This window comes from Rhineura floridana, chromosome 3 (genome assembly GCF_030035675.1).
Source record: "Rhineura floridana isolate rRhiFlo1 chromosome 3, rRhiFlo1.hap2, whole genome shotgun sequence".
NCBI classification, from domain to species: domain Eukaryota; kingdom Metazoa; phylum Chordata; class Lepidosauria; order Squamata; family Rhineuridae; genus Rhineura; species Rhineura floridana.
The window spans coordinates 71,722,547-71,738,816 of record NC_084482.1 but is presented as its reverse complement, the minus strand read 5'-3'; the positions used below and the strand labels follow the sequence as shown (position 1 = coordinate 71,738,816).

General features: G+C 39.7%; 1 protein-coding gene across 4 annotated transcripts in view; it reads right to left on the bottom strand.

The window, feature by feature from the left end:
* MYH10 (myosin heavy chain 10) overlaps window positions 1–16,270 on the bottom strand; it is a 111,467-nt gene that overhangs the window by 71,889 nt on the left and 23,308 nt on the right. For all 4 annotated transcript variants that reach the window (XM_061616517.1, XM_061616518.1, XM_061616520.1 and 1 more), the window contains exon 4: window positions 5,608–5,635. In XM_061616517.1, coding sequence (XP_061472501.1) covers window positions 5,608–5,635 — 28 coding nt within the window. The remainder of the gene's footprint in view (window positions 1–5,607; window positions 5,636–16,270) is intronic.

Genomic DNA, 16,270 nt, shown 5'->3' with positions numbered 1-16,270 from the left:
TTTTTTAAAAAAACCCTTCAATATCTGTATATTTTTAGTAGCACAAGTAATCAATATAAAATTTATAAAATTTATAAATACACACACCCTCCAAGAACAATCCTCTAGTTTCACTGCAGTTCATCCTAACATTATCACAACTGCTTGCAGACTGCACTATATCAATATGAATGTATTCAGCCCTCAGAACATAGGTCTACAGTGGTAGAATGCTGTGTTCCATTCCTTCACTTCCCTACCAAGCAGTGGAACAGAACTTAAGTCCTAATTACTATAGCAGCGGGGCCCTGTCACTAGAATTACAATTTGTCAGGTCTCAAACACTCCTTGCAAGATGGGTCAATGTCATTAAACATTGTGCACAAAGTATCCAACTAAAAGGAGACTAAAAACAAATACGAGTACAGGCGGGCCCCGCTTATACAGCAGGTTCCGTTCTGGACCCCCGCCGTAAAGCAGAACCCCATTGAGTATAATGGGATGCGTCGCGCGAAAATCGGCTTTAAAACAGGGAATGAAAGCCGCCGCATTAGCAGAATGCCAGGAAGCGAAGCACCAGTACAGTACAACTGTAGCGCAAATTCTCTTGACCCCACTGCCTTAACTCTTATTTCCAGAGCCAAATGGAATAACAGACCTTACTGTTTCTCACAATAGACTTCAGACTTGACCATCAATCTTCTGAGAGAAGGCAGTTTCACAGTTGGAATAGCCATTGCATCCAAACTTTGCACAACAAATAGATGAGAAGGGAAATATCAGAAAAATATTTTTCTTCTAAAAGTAGATGGAATCTGTTCTTTAGGCTAAACCATCACCTTAAATTACATTTAAAAAATAGAAGGATGCTAGCAGAGATTCTAAAGCAGTAAATAACATTCTCCCTACAACTCCTCCTGTCAAGGCGGCAGCTTGCTGCATTCTGTGCCAACTGAAAAGACATTGTAGGAGGTCCAACAGAGAATTCATTACACTAGTGTAGGTAAATTCACTATTTACCGAGGCACTAGTGGATTGCTGCAAAATCTAAACCAGATGAAAACTTGATGCCGGTATGCCAGATTTAAAAGATTACTCAAGTCTAGTCAGAACCTTGAGTTTTAGATGTAACAATGGATCCAGAAACATTCCAAAACTACAAACTTGAGTTTGAGAACCCTTCAACGACAATAGTCCATATTCCGTACTGTCTTTTCATTTCTTTTAACTGCAAACCTGGAAAGTGGACAACTGTGTCCTTTCCTGTGAGATGTCCTCCTTAGTATAGCTCTAGTTCTACTGCAAACATATAGGGCTTTGCTCTGTAACGCAGGAAAACAAGTCATTTGTTTTTAAAATGCTGCCTCTAGGAGTAATCCATCACTTCCTGCAAACTCTCTAAAGAAACTCAGGAGGAGATACTCTGTATCAGAAAACCTAATGTTAGAACAGTATTTCCCTTAGATTGCTACAAACAGGTGTATTCAAATGCCAACAATAACAACCACAAGAGAATGACCAATTGAGTACTTAGTTGTGAGTTGTTCTCCTTGAACCATCTTCACTATGACTTCACTGTGTTACATCAAAGCAGAACTCATCAATAATTAAAGGAGGGACAGGTTGAAACATACCTAGAGAATAATTCTCCCAACTATTCCCAAAAAGGAACAAAGAAATTAATCCAAATGATCTGGGTACAGGGCACCTCAAAGATATGCCAGTTTTGTAATGTCTCATGAAAAAAAAATGCAGGAAATCCAGATTGCTGCCCTATAAACTTCCTCCCAGGTGGTCTTGCATTAGAATGTCTAACACATCGGCACTGTTATAGAGTATGCTAGTGGCCTGAAGCTTTGTAAAACTGAAGTACTAGCCTTAGTCCACTTAAAAATTTGGGCAGCAGCATTCTTCTTACCCCAATTGGCAATGATACTACCATTATTAACAAACAAGCCTAAATCAATTTGAAAGGGTGTTATATTCAACAGTTAGTATCACTAAGTCACTGAGCAGGATTGGGAGAGGACTCTTGCACTCAGGAAATACAAAAGGCCAGAACTATGCAGGCCACAGAAACTATGTCCTCAAGCATCTTATTCAACCACATCTTTGCAATTACTGAAACTTCAGTTGTCATTGGCTACCCAATTAAGCATCACAGCCATAAAGGTTAGAATTTCACCACTAGGTTCCCAGACTAAAGCAGAAGAAATCCATATACAGTGGAAATGGTGAGAATGTGGGGAGGGGGAAGGATTATTACCGGGCTGTATCCAACACAGCACTAAGGAAGCTTCCCGCTAGCACAATGGGACTTCCTCCTCTCCTCCTCCCACATGCCCCAGCGGAGAAGAAGGGGGAGTCCCGTTGCACTACCCTTGGATGACTTGATTAGCTCAGAGTTCCAGCAGAGAAGAGAGCATTAGCATTTTCTGGAGGACGTCCACTACTATGCATAATCGGTATGAGTTACGTCATGGTTAATATAGGTAGAGGTCAGCAAGCATATACGACAACTTTCTTGCTTTGTAAGTCTAAGCTTCTGCTTTTCATAATTTCCCGTGCAAACTGGAAATTTCAGCATCAAAGTGCTAGAGACATACTTTAAAAGGGCAGCAAGGCAAACTTGGAAGGTTGATTTGGTATTTTGAATAATGAAAATCAGACATACTGAGCTTTTAAAAGCTGCATTCAGTCATCTAGTGGTTAAGGACTAAAACCCTAGTGACATTCCAAGCCACCCCAGCCACTCAGGAAATATTTGAATCTTTCCCTACCACTAACTGAAGGGTGTAGTGGTCCAAGAGCCCTTTCCTGCCATATTATAGCTTGACCATTAAAGCAGAGCAAGAATCAAAATACTCAAGTTTGTTCCTCCTGTTTCAATTGCTTAGAAACAAAGAAAAGTCGAGACAAATTCATACACAGACTAAGAACCAAAGAGAAATTACCTGAACCAATATACAAACTTGCACAGCCATTCTTAACTCTACCTTACATAAGGCTTTTTCATACATGGGTATATATTGCTCTACGCAAAGTAGTAACTTGAGAACAAGCACCAAACTTCCTTATGCTTTGTTGGGTATCAGAATTTTAAATATTTTCATAAGAGAGAGTGAACACTTCATGTTTAAACAGCCCTATTTTCTAATCCATTTTACAAGGCCTATCTATATTTAAGCAGATAGCCAGTCTGGCAAGGGCAGGTTCTATTTTTTATATATATAAGGAATGGCTGGACAGCTGAAAATGAAGTTAACTTTGTTTCCCTAGAGTGTATTGATGCCAGATGGTGAACTATACTGTACAAGATTTCCTGGAATATTAATACCTGATGAAAGAGGACACACACACCCTCCTTAGAATACTCTTGGATCATTTCATTATCTACGTAGATTTTCATACTTCACTGCCAAGTAGGCTTGTGATATACTGGAGACCTATATTCATTTATTTTCCTTATTAGTTCTGTATGGGGACCCAACCGACTAATCTAAAACATTTACATTTTTTACCTTTTTCATTGGTTTTGTTAAGTGACAAATGAGTCCCTGATCCTCAAAAGACAGACTGCAGGCTTCATTAGTCCCTTCATCTCCCCCTACATAACCAATGTCCTTGCCTCTTGGCTTCTGTAATCATTATAAATCTATAAATTATGAAGGGAAGATGCCAGAGGTTTGAGATACAAGGGAAAGATTACTGCCTCACCAACCATTTGAATGACACTGATAGAGTGAAGTGTGGTTATATATTCTCCAAGCAAGTAAAAAACCCCAAAGTATTATTCTTGCTACCCCTCATTAACCCCTTAACTAGCTGGAGATCACTCATCTTCATCTCACCTGCATAATATAAATAGATTTATAACCCACTCCGTCCCAAAGCCATGGTAACAAGCTGCACCAAGAGGTGGCTCACAACAGGAGATAGCATAACAATTCAGAGAATGAGAAGTGAGCTGTGTCCCACTTCCAGTCTCACCTCCATGAAGCCAATGGATAGCCTAGCAAACCACTATTTAATAGTACCTCATCTGCAATATGGGGGATAATTGGCATTTTACAGTGGCCATTAAAAAAAAAACAAATTTAAGAAATCAGTACATTAAGAGTCCTAAAAAGAAGCTTTCATCCCAGCTGTCATAAAGGAACCCCCCCTGACAATTATACCATATTTGCTTGTAATATTGTACAATGTTATATCTCAGGGCCTTGTGTATTATCAATGTGTACTTAATGTTGCAGCAAGAGAAGAGTTAAGACTATAACAAAAATGTAAATCACCCTTCATTTTTGTGCAACAAGAGTAAATGTGGCCACTTTATAGGCACTTCCTTTTTCTTGGTTTCTTACTCAGTTTTCATCTGATCATTTGCAATTGACATCCTAATTCCATTTAAAAAAATCTCTATACAATGTATAGATTGAACAATATAATAGGCAATGACAGATGTCTTCCACTTCTTAGCAGCCACAAATACATAACTAGTAACTAATTAGTAACAGAGTAGCAACTCACTAGATATTGCTAGGGCATGGCTCAAGATCTCAAAGCAAGTAATTCCTCTAAAGTGTAGACCACTGAGGCTGCAGTCCTAATTCCTTACCTGGGAGTAAACTCAACTGAATTCATAAGGACTTAATTATGAGTAGACATGGTTAGGATTGCACTGTAAATGGTAAATTATGCAAGTAATGCCTTTCTAGGCCATATATCTTATGTGAAGAACGTTACGTATTCTAGAAAAACACTATATAAAATATTTATATACAATTCATTCCTTTATCAGCAAAAAGATACCTATTAAGAGATTATACAAATACAAAAGGAAATTCCTGAAAGTGATTTTCAAATCAAGTAATACCACTTTTTTCCTATAAAAAAACAATTAGCAGCTTCCATTACAGCTAGTAACCCTAGTATATGAAACACAGGTTTGGGTGTGGGATAAAAAGGTTTACTGCCTGATTTAGCCCTAAATTTGCTAAGCAACTGCATACAGTTCTCCCTCCATATTGTTTAATAGAACATACCTTGTATTGTGACACAATATTCTGCATTTCTCCATCACTGCTTCACATCACTGGCTGCCAATGGCAGAGAAGAGCAGAAAAGCACTCAACACTGACAGCACAGAGTAATTTTACTAGGCATTATGGAGGAGGAGGGGACAGCTGTATGTTGAATATAACATCTAGCCCCAAAATTTAATCTGCTTGTAAGAAAAGAGGCATTAACACTAATCCAGATATACATACACATATTCTCATCTCTGGTGCATCTTGGAAACATATGCTATCACCATTTTCAACAAGAAACCGTTAAGACGTCTTCACCATTCTCTGTCACTACCTTCAGTATGATTTTACAAAGGTTTGTATACACTAGATCTAATTCTTAATAAGGGAAGAATGTCAAAGGCTGCTTCTTGCAAAGAGATTGCAATACATGGTTTGGTAATAACGCTCTCTGCCTTCCAAGAGAACATTTAATTATGTTCACTGAATAACTCTTGTATAACTCTAATAAGAAAAAGTGTCCAAAAGTATCTGACACATTGTAGTCCTCATCACCATGCTACCAGAGAAGAAAGCTGACCAAGAAAATATATTTACTTACGTGCAGAGAATCGATTGGTCCTCACGATCTAAAAAGGAAAAGGGAACAAGTAATCACTGACATTTTTGTACATAATAGGGATGTTTCAATTTTTTTGAACTTTAAAAAAGTACTCTACAATGGAAGTGTAAAGAGATTTTCATCCTAGTTTTAAAAAATGTTTTAGTATAGCGATAGTGACAATGATGCATAGAGATATAAAGTACAGGAAGTAAACCAAGATATTTTGCTAATCAAGTATGCAGAGACAGAAAACCTGAGGGAAGGGAGATAAACTAAAAATGGCCAGAAGACACCACCATAAGCAGCCAGAACCTTAATACTACTCCCAAGGGTAAATCCTTGCGCCTCTGTAACATCTGTCCACAACCTCTCTAGTTCTTAAATCAAATTGCCCAGATTAAGGTCTCTTGTGAAATATCTGAGTGTACAGACTGGCACATCTGCCTTACACAGAGGTCATTACAAGGTACTAACTGCGCACGGTTGTGGTTGGACCTATATCCTGCCAAGGCTTGCTATTTTACGTACTACTACTGACAAAAGGCTTGCCTGTATAAGCCTACAATAGGGAAACAAGAATATCACCACTTCCTTATTGTCGTCAACATGCCTACCAAACATCCCTTTAGGGTTGCCAGCCTTTTGGGGCCAGTGGGCACATTTGAAATTTTTGAGAAAGTGCCATGGATGCCATTCACAAAATGACTGCTACTTTTCAAAGAGCAGAAAAAGACAAGACAACAAACTTTGCATCAATGGGAAACAGACATTAGTTGACGCCATGCTCACTCACAAATAAAAGCTCTTTGTATGTCTCCTCTGTTCAGAATAGATGGAAGTGTAGGTGCTCAATCATGGCATCTAATGAAATACGGACATGTTTGCGGGGAAAGGGCAGAACAGGAGAGGTTGAGCTAGTGTAAACAGGAGCTGAGCAGGATGAAAACACAATTTCTCATGCGTTGAGGATTTGACGGGATATTTACTGAGGAGGTACTGGCAGCCATACTGGTGGCTGTGGATACCACACTGACTCGAAAGCCTCAGATGTAGGTAAAGCAAAGACAAAGTTATACTAACCACTATACAACCCAGCCTCCTTTAGACAGAGCAGTTTAAGCAAGTATTGTTTAAATATAAATAAGGTTGGTATCAGGGTGCCCACCATCAAATTACTAAGTCTCATTTTATCATACACTTTTCCATTAAGGGACTGGTCATACAAAATATGTTTCTGACAAAACCAGTTGTTGAAAGATTTGAAATGCAAACTCATAATTTTAAATTATTGCCTTAAAGGTGAGATGTCATGTCGGATACAAACCATTTCCACTTAAGAAGGTTAATGTTGAAACTTCTATTTGAAGAAGAAATATTAGCATATTATAAAGCACACACAGAAATAAACTAATGCAGTACCCTTTGGAAATAATTTAGGAATAAGCAGAAATAAATGCAGCTGGTAAGCATCACTTTGACATTCATGGAATGCAAAAATATGGTTATCCTACAGCACTAGATGATTTATAGAGCAAGAGGATGGAAAGTTAAGCATTATTTCTTGGGCATTTACTTTAAAAAAAATTAGAATACTTTTGCCTCATTTCTGCCATCAACAGCAGATTGCAAACTAAGCCAGAAACTGAATGCGTGCCAAGAGAAGAGCACTTGTAATATGAACAGTTTGGATTGGGCTTCAGGGACAATTTAGCAAATGGAAAAAATGAAAAACAAAAAATGGCTGGAGATACTTTGGACTAAGTAGTAGAATGCACTACAGAATATGAGCTTTTCCAGCTATTTCCTTAGTTGTAAGAAGATTTAATACACTCTCTTTAAGAAGGCCAATTCAATATAGCAGCCACAAAAATCTCAGGGGGGCACCTACTACTAGAATGAATGGGTGATAATTTCCTCCACACTTATTAATCTAGTAGCAGGCTGCAGAGAACATTATTTTTTTCCGGTTTATATGTGTTTGTCTTCTTTTGGAGTGTGTGCTTGAGAGTGAGTGTACAGTATCGGGCCTTGTAAAGACAAAATGGTAAGCTTACAGACCCACAACTGTCACTCTGAAATGTGCATGAGACTCTCACGTAGCCCTCTGAAATTGATTTTACTCAGTCTGGAGTTTCCTGGAGGACAGGACACTGTGAGAATGCCTTTTTAACCAACAATAATGAAGTGATGGAGAATACTAGTGACCAGTTGCACTGGTCTTTCATAGTTCAGTGTACGGCATTTGACATATGTGGCAGAAATAGCCAAAAGAGTAGCAGAACTTTAAAAATGTGCTGGTCCACTATTATGCTCACTGCAACAAATATTCAATCATACCTTCCTCCCAATCTTGGAGCTGGAGGAGTGAGTATCATCTTCGTTTATAACTCAAGCGTTGTAAACCGCTTTGACATTTTTAATGAAATAGCAATATACAAATATTGTTATAAATAAATAAGGGTTGGGAAAAGAGCTGGGGCTTGTTCCACTACTGTGGTGTTGCAAGCACCTCAGGGGCACAGAACAAGTCCCATCTCTCATCCTCAATACCAGAGGGGAAGTCTAAGGCTTGTTGCTATTATGCACTGCCAAGCCATTTTGAGTGCCTTGGAAATGCAGGAACAATCCACCCCCAAGTTCCAAGTCCCAGGCCCTTCATAGTTGGGTAGAAACCAGGGTTTGTTTTGCTCCTCAGAAAGAATGACAAGCACAAAGACAAACCAAGCCTGCACCTGGAAAGGGTGGGGTTGTTTTTCCATTGCATAGAAACTCCATTAATTTCCCCTACTCCATTTCCCCTCAAAACTCAAAAAACAGAGTGTCACCGACCAGATGCCCACAGACACCACAGTGCCAAGGAATGCTTTCAAGGGCACCAATGAAGCCACAGGCACCAGGTCAGTGGTCCCTGCATTAGGTAATCTTGGGCCAGTCACTATCTCTCAGCCTAACCTACTTCACAGGGATCTTGCAAGGATAAAATTAAGAAATCCATCATATATTGCTATAAGCTGCTTGGAAGAATGCAATTTTTTTCATCCTAGAACTGTACTTATCTGAACTATGTCATTAATCCAATACAGAGGCTAGTGTTTGGGTGTGGGTGTGTAAGGGGGGGGAAGTGAGGGAGAGAGTCAGAGACTGCTACACAGCTTGAAAAAAGAATAGAATAATAATGCCAGTGTATCTAGGTTAATCATGAACCCAGTTTGGCAATTTACTTTACAGGAAACTCATTCAACATTAAAATATTTTTGTAAGAGTTAAGACTCTATCCTCTAAGTACAGCATGCCCCAAACAGATATACAAACACCAGAAAAGTTATACCAATATTTATATGAGGGCAGCTATTACTATTAAACCTAAGCACTTATAAAACTTTCAGTAAGACTTGTCTGAATGCACCTCATTCTGAAAAATTAAGTACGTTTATAAGGAGAATTCTGCAGTTAATTTACAACCATAACATAGATAAAGTGTTTTACTGGACACGCATACAGGAACATAAGCTAAGGAATTTCATACCTTGAATGCTGAGTTTCTCAAGTGCTACTTATTTTTACAAGCTTGTATAATTTAGATTTCAGGAATTTTCAACAGAAGAACAGTTAAGTCACTGATCTGCAAACATAGCAGCCAAAATGCATGTCTGAACAAAAGGTTTTAAACTATAGCTAAAGCAAGAATGGAGCAGTGTATCATGCATCACTCAGTCCAATGCAAGTTTATTCAGAAGCGCTACCAAATTTGATGGGATTTATTCCCAAGCCAGCAATAGATTGCAATTGCTATATAAAAGCAAGTGTTTCAAATTGTGGCAGGGACACAACTGTTATGTTGTCCACACACTGCTATCAATGTATGTATAGTATAGTAAATCAGCATCTGCTAATTTCATCATAGGATGTAGCTTAGAGGGAAAAGGCAGCTGACTATACTCTACAGATAGATATAGGTACGTTAGTGTATATATATTTATTACAGGTGGCAATACAGAAGAGGATTGTGGGAGATCTAAGTGGAGTTTTCACTCCCAAACTATTTTAAGTAGGATTTTTGTAGCAAAGGGTTTGGCAACACGGCATCCATGGGTGCATGGGCAGTTCCAAACAGGTGTCTCAGACTCTAAACTTCCAATTTTTGAAAAAAAGCAAGACTCTAGCCTTCCTAGAAAGAAGGTTATAAAGCAAAACATGTAGATACCCTTCTAAGCAATTTTTGTGAGATGAGTTAGCCAAGTTGCTCCCACCTGTCAATGTTTTTAGCCAATGACTGAAGTTATAGTTGTAATTTATAAGTGAGTTCTTTAGACACCAGACAACAGGAATCCTTGGTGTCCTAAACAGCTGCTGTTTTCTCCTCCCCTTTACAGCACTTTTCCTGCTTCTGTCTTATTTTCTAGTAGTCCTTAAAATCTCTGCAGTTTTTCCTTTTTTTAAACCTATCAACCAGGATGCTTCTTTCCTGTGGTGGGTTTGTCTGAGATCAGGCACTCCCTAGAAGTTATTTTCTGCAAATACAATGATATAGTAAGTGCAGGTGGACATTAAAGAATTCCCTCCCCAAATAGCAAATGCAAAATGTATAAACTTTGTAAAAGAGGCGTAAACATGTCTCTTGCTGTGCAGGACCTAAAGCCAGACCCTCATTAAGAAATCACTGTATAGTTAACTTATAGTACAATGGTATACATGTGTACTCAGAAGCAAGTCTCTGTGTTTAACAGGACTTACTCCCAGGTAAGTGGGTAGAGGACAACAGCCTAGGTTTTGGTTTAGGGTTGGCAGTGTTCTTGTGCCTTTAACAGCTGCATCTCCACAATGAGGATCAGCAGGACATATCTAACTTCCCATAGTAAGCATGAGAAATAATCTAAAAACACTTACTCTCACAGTTACTAATTTCAAGTTCATCACACCCAATATATATCAGCCATTAAATGCCTGGGTAAAGAAAAATGTCTTTAAATTTCTCCTGAAAGTCAGTTATGAGGGAGACAGACATCTCACCAGGGAGGGCATTCCACAAACTGGGAACCACCACTGAAAAGGCACTGTCATGGATCAATGCCAACTGGGCAGCAGACAGAGGTGGTATCACCAATGGTCATAAATCCCTAGTCATAAATTCTCCTCATCCTTCTCCCCTATGCAAAATTTAGGTTTGAAAACCTTCTGCTGACACCCATTTCCAAGCATCATTTAGCCTAATTCCAGCACAGGGTATGTGGGTTCCCCCCAGCAAAAACAACCACTGCATTGGAATTTAGGCTTGAAAACATCCTTTTATTGGTATCAATGAAAAAAAATGGAAATGGACTGCCTTCAAGTCGATCCTGACTTATGGCGACCCTATGAATAGGGTTTTCATGGTAAGCAGTATTCAGAAGTGGTTTACCATTGCCTCCCTCTGAGGCTGAGGGGCAGTGACTGGCCCAAGGTCACCCAGTGTGCCTCATGGCTGTGTGGGGATTCGAACCCTGGTCTCCCAGGTCATACTCCAGCACCTTAACCATTGGAATTGAGGCTCGAAAGCATCCTTTTATTGGTATCAATAGAAGGTTGTTTTCAAATCTAATTGCTTTGTGGGAATAGGGTAATCTCTGTGGACACTGCACCTTGGGAGTTGAAAGATCCACAAATATCATCTTTCCTCAGTAATTAGGCTTGAAGAAAAATCTAACATGGAGATGCCATCCCAGACTATCCAAGTCAGGATTCCAGATACCTTTAAGGTAACACTACTTTCTATATACTACCCCCCATCCCCACCAAATGAATTGAAGATCAACTTGCTTCCATAGGTAATCTCCCATCATCCCCAACCCCTGGCCACAACAGGGCTTGGGACTCTCACAATTGGAGAACCACAGGTTCCCATCTTGCTTTCGGAAGTCTGAACATTTATCTACAGTAGGGCCCTGCTTCCCGGCGCTTCGCTTCCCGGCATTATGCTAATGCAGCGGCTTTCGTTTTCTATTTTAAAGCCGATTTTTGCTCTTTTGCGACGTTTTGACATCATTTTCGCGCGACGGCCCCATTATAGTCTATGGGTTCTGCTTTACGGCGATTTTCATTTTAGGGCGGGGGGCTGGTCCCTAACCCGCCATATAAGCGGGGCCCTACTGTATTTCATCAGGCTTTGCAATCTGAATTTTGAGTAGTCACCTTGATCAGCTGCTGTTTAGTTCTTAATATTTTGTTATTAATTTGTATTTCAGCTTCATTTTTAATTAGATCTTATTTTGAAGTGAGCTATTTAGAGGACCTTCATCATAGCAAAGTGGCATGTAAATAAGGAAGCAGCTGAACAAAACTGAATGCAGAGGGATGACGTCAAATGCTAGAATGGATTATGAGGCAGGAGGATAAGCAAGAGAGGAAAGATTGGAAGTATTAAGATGAGCAGAAACTTGACAGTGATGACAGAGAGATTAGATTGTTGAACCTTGGGGAAAAAGGAGTAACATGATCACAGCAAGGGACAAAACCAAAAGATTTAACAGGCTGGGCAGGGCAGAGAATCCATAACACAACTACATATGCCTCAAAACGGAAAAGCTCTTCTGAATTACCAATGAAATCTTTTGAGATAAGGATTCAAAATATGTTCTTCTTTGCACGATTGCCAGTGTTCCTCTTTAGTTATTCAAAATGCTATCTAGTAGCTAAGTATTTAAAATGAAGATACTTTATGTAAAACTACAACAGGGATGGGAAACCTGTGGCCCTCCAGAAGTTGTTGCACTACAAAACTCCCATCATCTTTGACCACTGGCCATGGTGGCTGAGGCTACTGAGAAATGGAAGCCAACATCTGGGGGACCCTAGCTTTTCCATCTCTAAATTACAGCATTATATCATTACAATTCCTGCATTTATTTTGACTTTCAGCTGTAATTCCGTGGTGATCTATTCTACAGCCTAAGACAGTACTGCCATCTTCACAGGAGTAGAGTCCTTGTTTGCCAACTACTTCTTGTTTGCCTATAATTACATTTTTTTCACCAGATATAAGAACAGACTATGGAAAGAGCAGGATGGAGAAACAATTTCTCTGACACTACTATGACCTTGATTGGGCCATTAGACTCAGCAAACCCAAGAGATACTCTCTGCTCAAAAGTCTGAGGCAATCAAAATCCTGTTGTAGAGGGGGGATTTTGCTGCACTGCCAGCTCACAAAGTGTCATGGGGGAGAAGCTGTGCGAAATCTTTTGAGAGTGACAGAACAGGGGGGAAACCTGGATGCAATTTCCCAGTCCCCAGTCTAAAAGACATGTGTATACACTCAGGACATCCATATGAAAGGAAGGGGCAAGCATCAGTTTCTGGCTAAAGCTCTAGAACAGGGATGGGGAACTTGTGGCCCTCCAAATATTATTGGACTACAATTCCCATCATCCCTGATCATGTTGGCTAAGTCTGGTAGGAGTCTAGCAAAAACTGGCAGGCCACAGATTCTCCTTCCCTGCTCTAAGAGTCAAGTTAAGCTCTTGGTAGGCACTTATCCCATATATGACACTGCACAGAGATCTTGAAAAAGAATGTTACAATTTAACTGAATTCACCATTAGACACAGTTGACATAGCAGTTCTAAGAGATAATAGCCAGACTCTTGTTCTACTTCCTGCATATTGCACAGACGCAATTCATCTGACATTTTCCAGTTCTTCCCTGCACACTTCAGAAGCTAGTCTTGTTCTAATTAACTATAACACTATCATTACATTTTAGAAAAGCAGATTTGTTTACCAATTCTTGAGTCTGTCCAAGCCCCATGAAGAGGTAAATAAGTCTTCAACAGGGATGGCAGTTTGACAGAAGCACAACTGCAACCTATTCAAGTACAAGGAAAATAAAATAGGAAGAATGGGGGAGAACACCGAACACAGACTCCTCTGTTAGCTTTAAGCTAGCTGAAAAGCTAGGAATACAATTAGAATGAATTGGTGTTGAAGAACAAGTATATCAATGTAGTATGAATGCCAGGCCAAATTTACAGAAACAAACAGTACAATGAATTAGACCAGCGACAGAGGACGCAACCCTACTTGCATATTAGTACTACTGAATTCGGGCGGGGGGGATTTACAGCACACTTTGAAGTTCATCCAAATGGAATCTGTCAGGGAACTGGTGGACTGGGAATATGACTCTCTCAATTCAATGATGAATTTTCTGGATGTAACTTGATCCCCCTCCTATGTCAGATGTTTCCAGAGGCCTCTAGGCCTGGTGCACCATTTATGTCAGTTGCACATATGAGATGCCTAAGGCCTCCACACCTACTTCAATAGGCAGATAATACTTTCCCTATTACATCAGAGAGCCACTTTTCAGTTACTGTTATCTTGACTACCTCATAACTGAAGCTGAGACCCCTTCCAGTTTTGTAAGTTTGAGATAATATGGATACAAAATAGGTTTCATCAATTTTCATTAGTAGAATTAGTTTTCCCAGTTTTTCCTGTAAATTCTGAGAAAGTCCAGTAATCACCAGAAATCTGTCCAAATTTAACTTTTCCCCAGGAAATTATCAACCTAGCTACCATGCCAATTGAAAACACCCACAGCTCCCTTTACTCCGCAAAAGACCAAGTGGCCTAAATGATTCTCAACAGGGTGGTACAAAGTTTAAAGCACAGTTTTCATCAAGAGGCAAACATGCAACAAAGCAGCTGAGCCAAGACAGCCTTTAAAACAGTAACACAAATAATCCAATATACAGTAATATCTCAGTTACTAAATTGTCCAGGAAAGAAGCTCCTTTTAAACAAATCTTTTTTGGGTGGGGAGGGCGCATACTCTGACATGGTCAGAATGTAGCTCCTTGTCTACTGGATTGCAGCTGCTGCAGGCAGCTCTCTCACGTGTGGCTAGAATGACACTTCTTGCCAGGTGGAGCAAGCACCTCCGGAGTAAACAGTGCTTCGGGTGCCTTGGAACCACTGTTTATTGCAGATGTGGCTGCTCGAGTGTAGGGGACGATAGCAGAGAGAGAGAGAGGGAGACCAAGCACAGGGCGGGGGCTGGCTGTCCCTTGCCTGCCTGGCCAAGCGTACGGAGAGAACTTTGCTCAAAGCTTTAGATTGTTATAACAAGATGCTACATGATAAAAGAAAAAAAGCAAGGCAGGCATCCCTGGATGCATTTTGGAAGAAGCCTTCAAGTGGTCTGCATATGCAAGGCTTACCTGACCTGGTTGTTTCATTTCAGACATGAGTATTGTTAGTTCTGAATATAATGTTTGCTGAAATATGTTGAATTGCTTTTTCTGTGTGTGGTGTAGGAACCTATCCCTATTTTTTCCATGTTATTCCTACCTCTTATACCAAAGTTTCTGTTAAAGTAGTCATTTCCAGGAATGTATGTACTTTGTTAACCGAGGTATTACTGTAATTCAGAAGTTACTTTAAGTTCTCATCATGTTTACTCCTCCCTAAGTTAACATAGAACACAGCCTGATTGCTTCCCTCCTCAATCATGTATGAGTGCCCAGTAGTAACTGGAGGCAGATAGAGGGAGCATTGCTTTTCAGTGCTCTGCCTTTGATGTACCAGAAACAATAACTGTAGTTTAATAATGTCAAGGGCTAACGTACATCAGCCGCCAAGGGTTTCATTCTCCAATACTTTCTTCACTTGGCTATGAAGTCATAGAAGAAAATTATCTACTGAATGCCATTGTCTAAAATTTATTCTCATTTCCCATTTTTGAAGGAAGCCAATCTTAAGGACTCCAAATAATGTTAAACATTATGTTATCAGTCTTTAATACATTAATGTCTATCAAGACAATTTAACCATTCACAAAAGATTCTGCTGACAAACTCCTGGGACAACAATGTGACTGTCTAAAAGTAGAAGACCCTACAAGGAGTTTCGTTTAGTCTGCAAAGTCTTTTGTGATTAAGTACTAAGCATCCCTTGGAGTGTTCACTTTCCTTGTTTACAGTAGTGAAATTTAGAAAAGTGGTTGAGGAACAATATTAGAGCTCTGTATAAATAGCTCAGGAGCTTAATGTCAGGTAGGGGAGAATAAAAATATTTCACTTCCAGCTACTAGATGCATATTGCAGGTACAATCCATTTTCTCATACAGATGGAGCATATGGGGCATTTTCCAAAGTTGCACAAAAGCATGAGGCCACAGAACTTAAACACTGCTCTACAGAATGATAAGTTAATCTTCAAGCCCACCTCCTACCCCACTTCCCAACAGTAGATCCCAACATTGTTTCTGCTTTTTAGTTTAGCTTACTACATTGGGTTCCCAATGTACTTTGTACGTGAAGAACAAAAATGTTCACAATTTCACAGCACTTAACTACACACACAGTGTCAGAATGAAAGTCCATTTTTGGAAGGCAGAACTAACATTTCAAAGCGATATCCCTATCTTTCACGTAATTTCCTTTCATATCCCTGAAAGAGCAGATAAAAAGGCAGAATGTCTGAGGCCAGGAGGTAGGCTGGTAACACTGTGTTCCCCTGTGCTTCCTGCATTTACCACCAGAGTCAGAAAATGTGAGGGGCATCAGAAGTAGCTTGCAAAAGACTTAGCACGTAGCGCTTCAGTAGCCGTTTCCAGGCCAGGAGATTCAGTTTCACAGTTGAAAATCCAAGACTGGGGAAGAAACTTACATATATCTTTGCC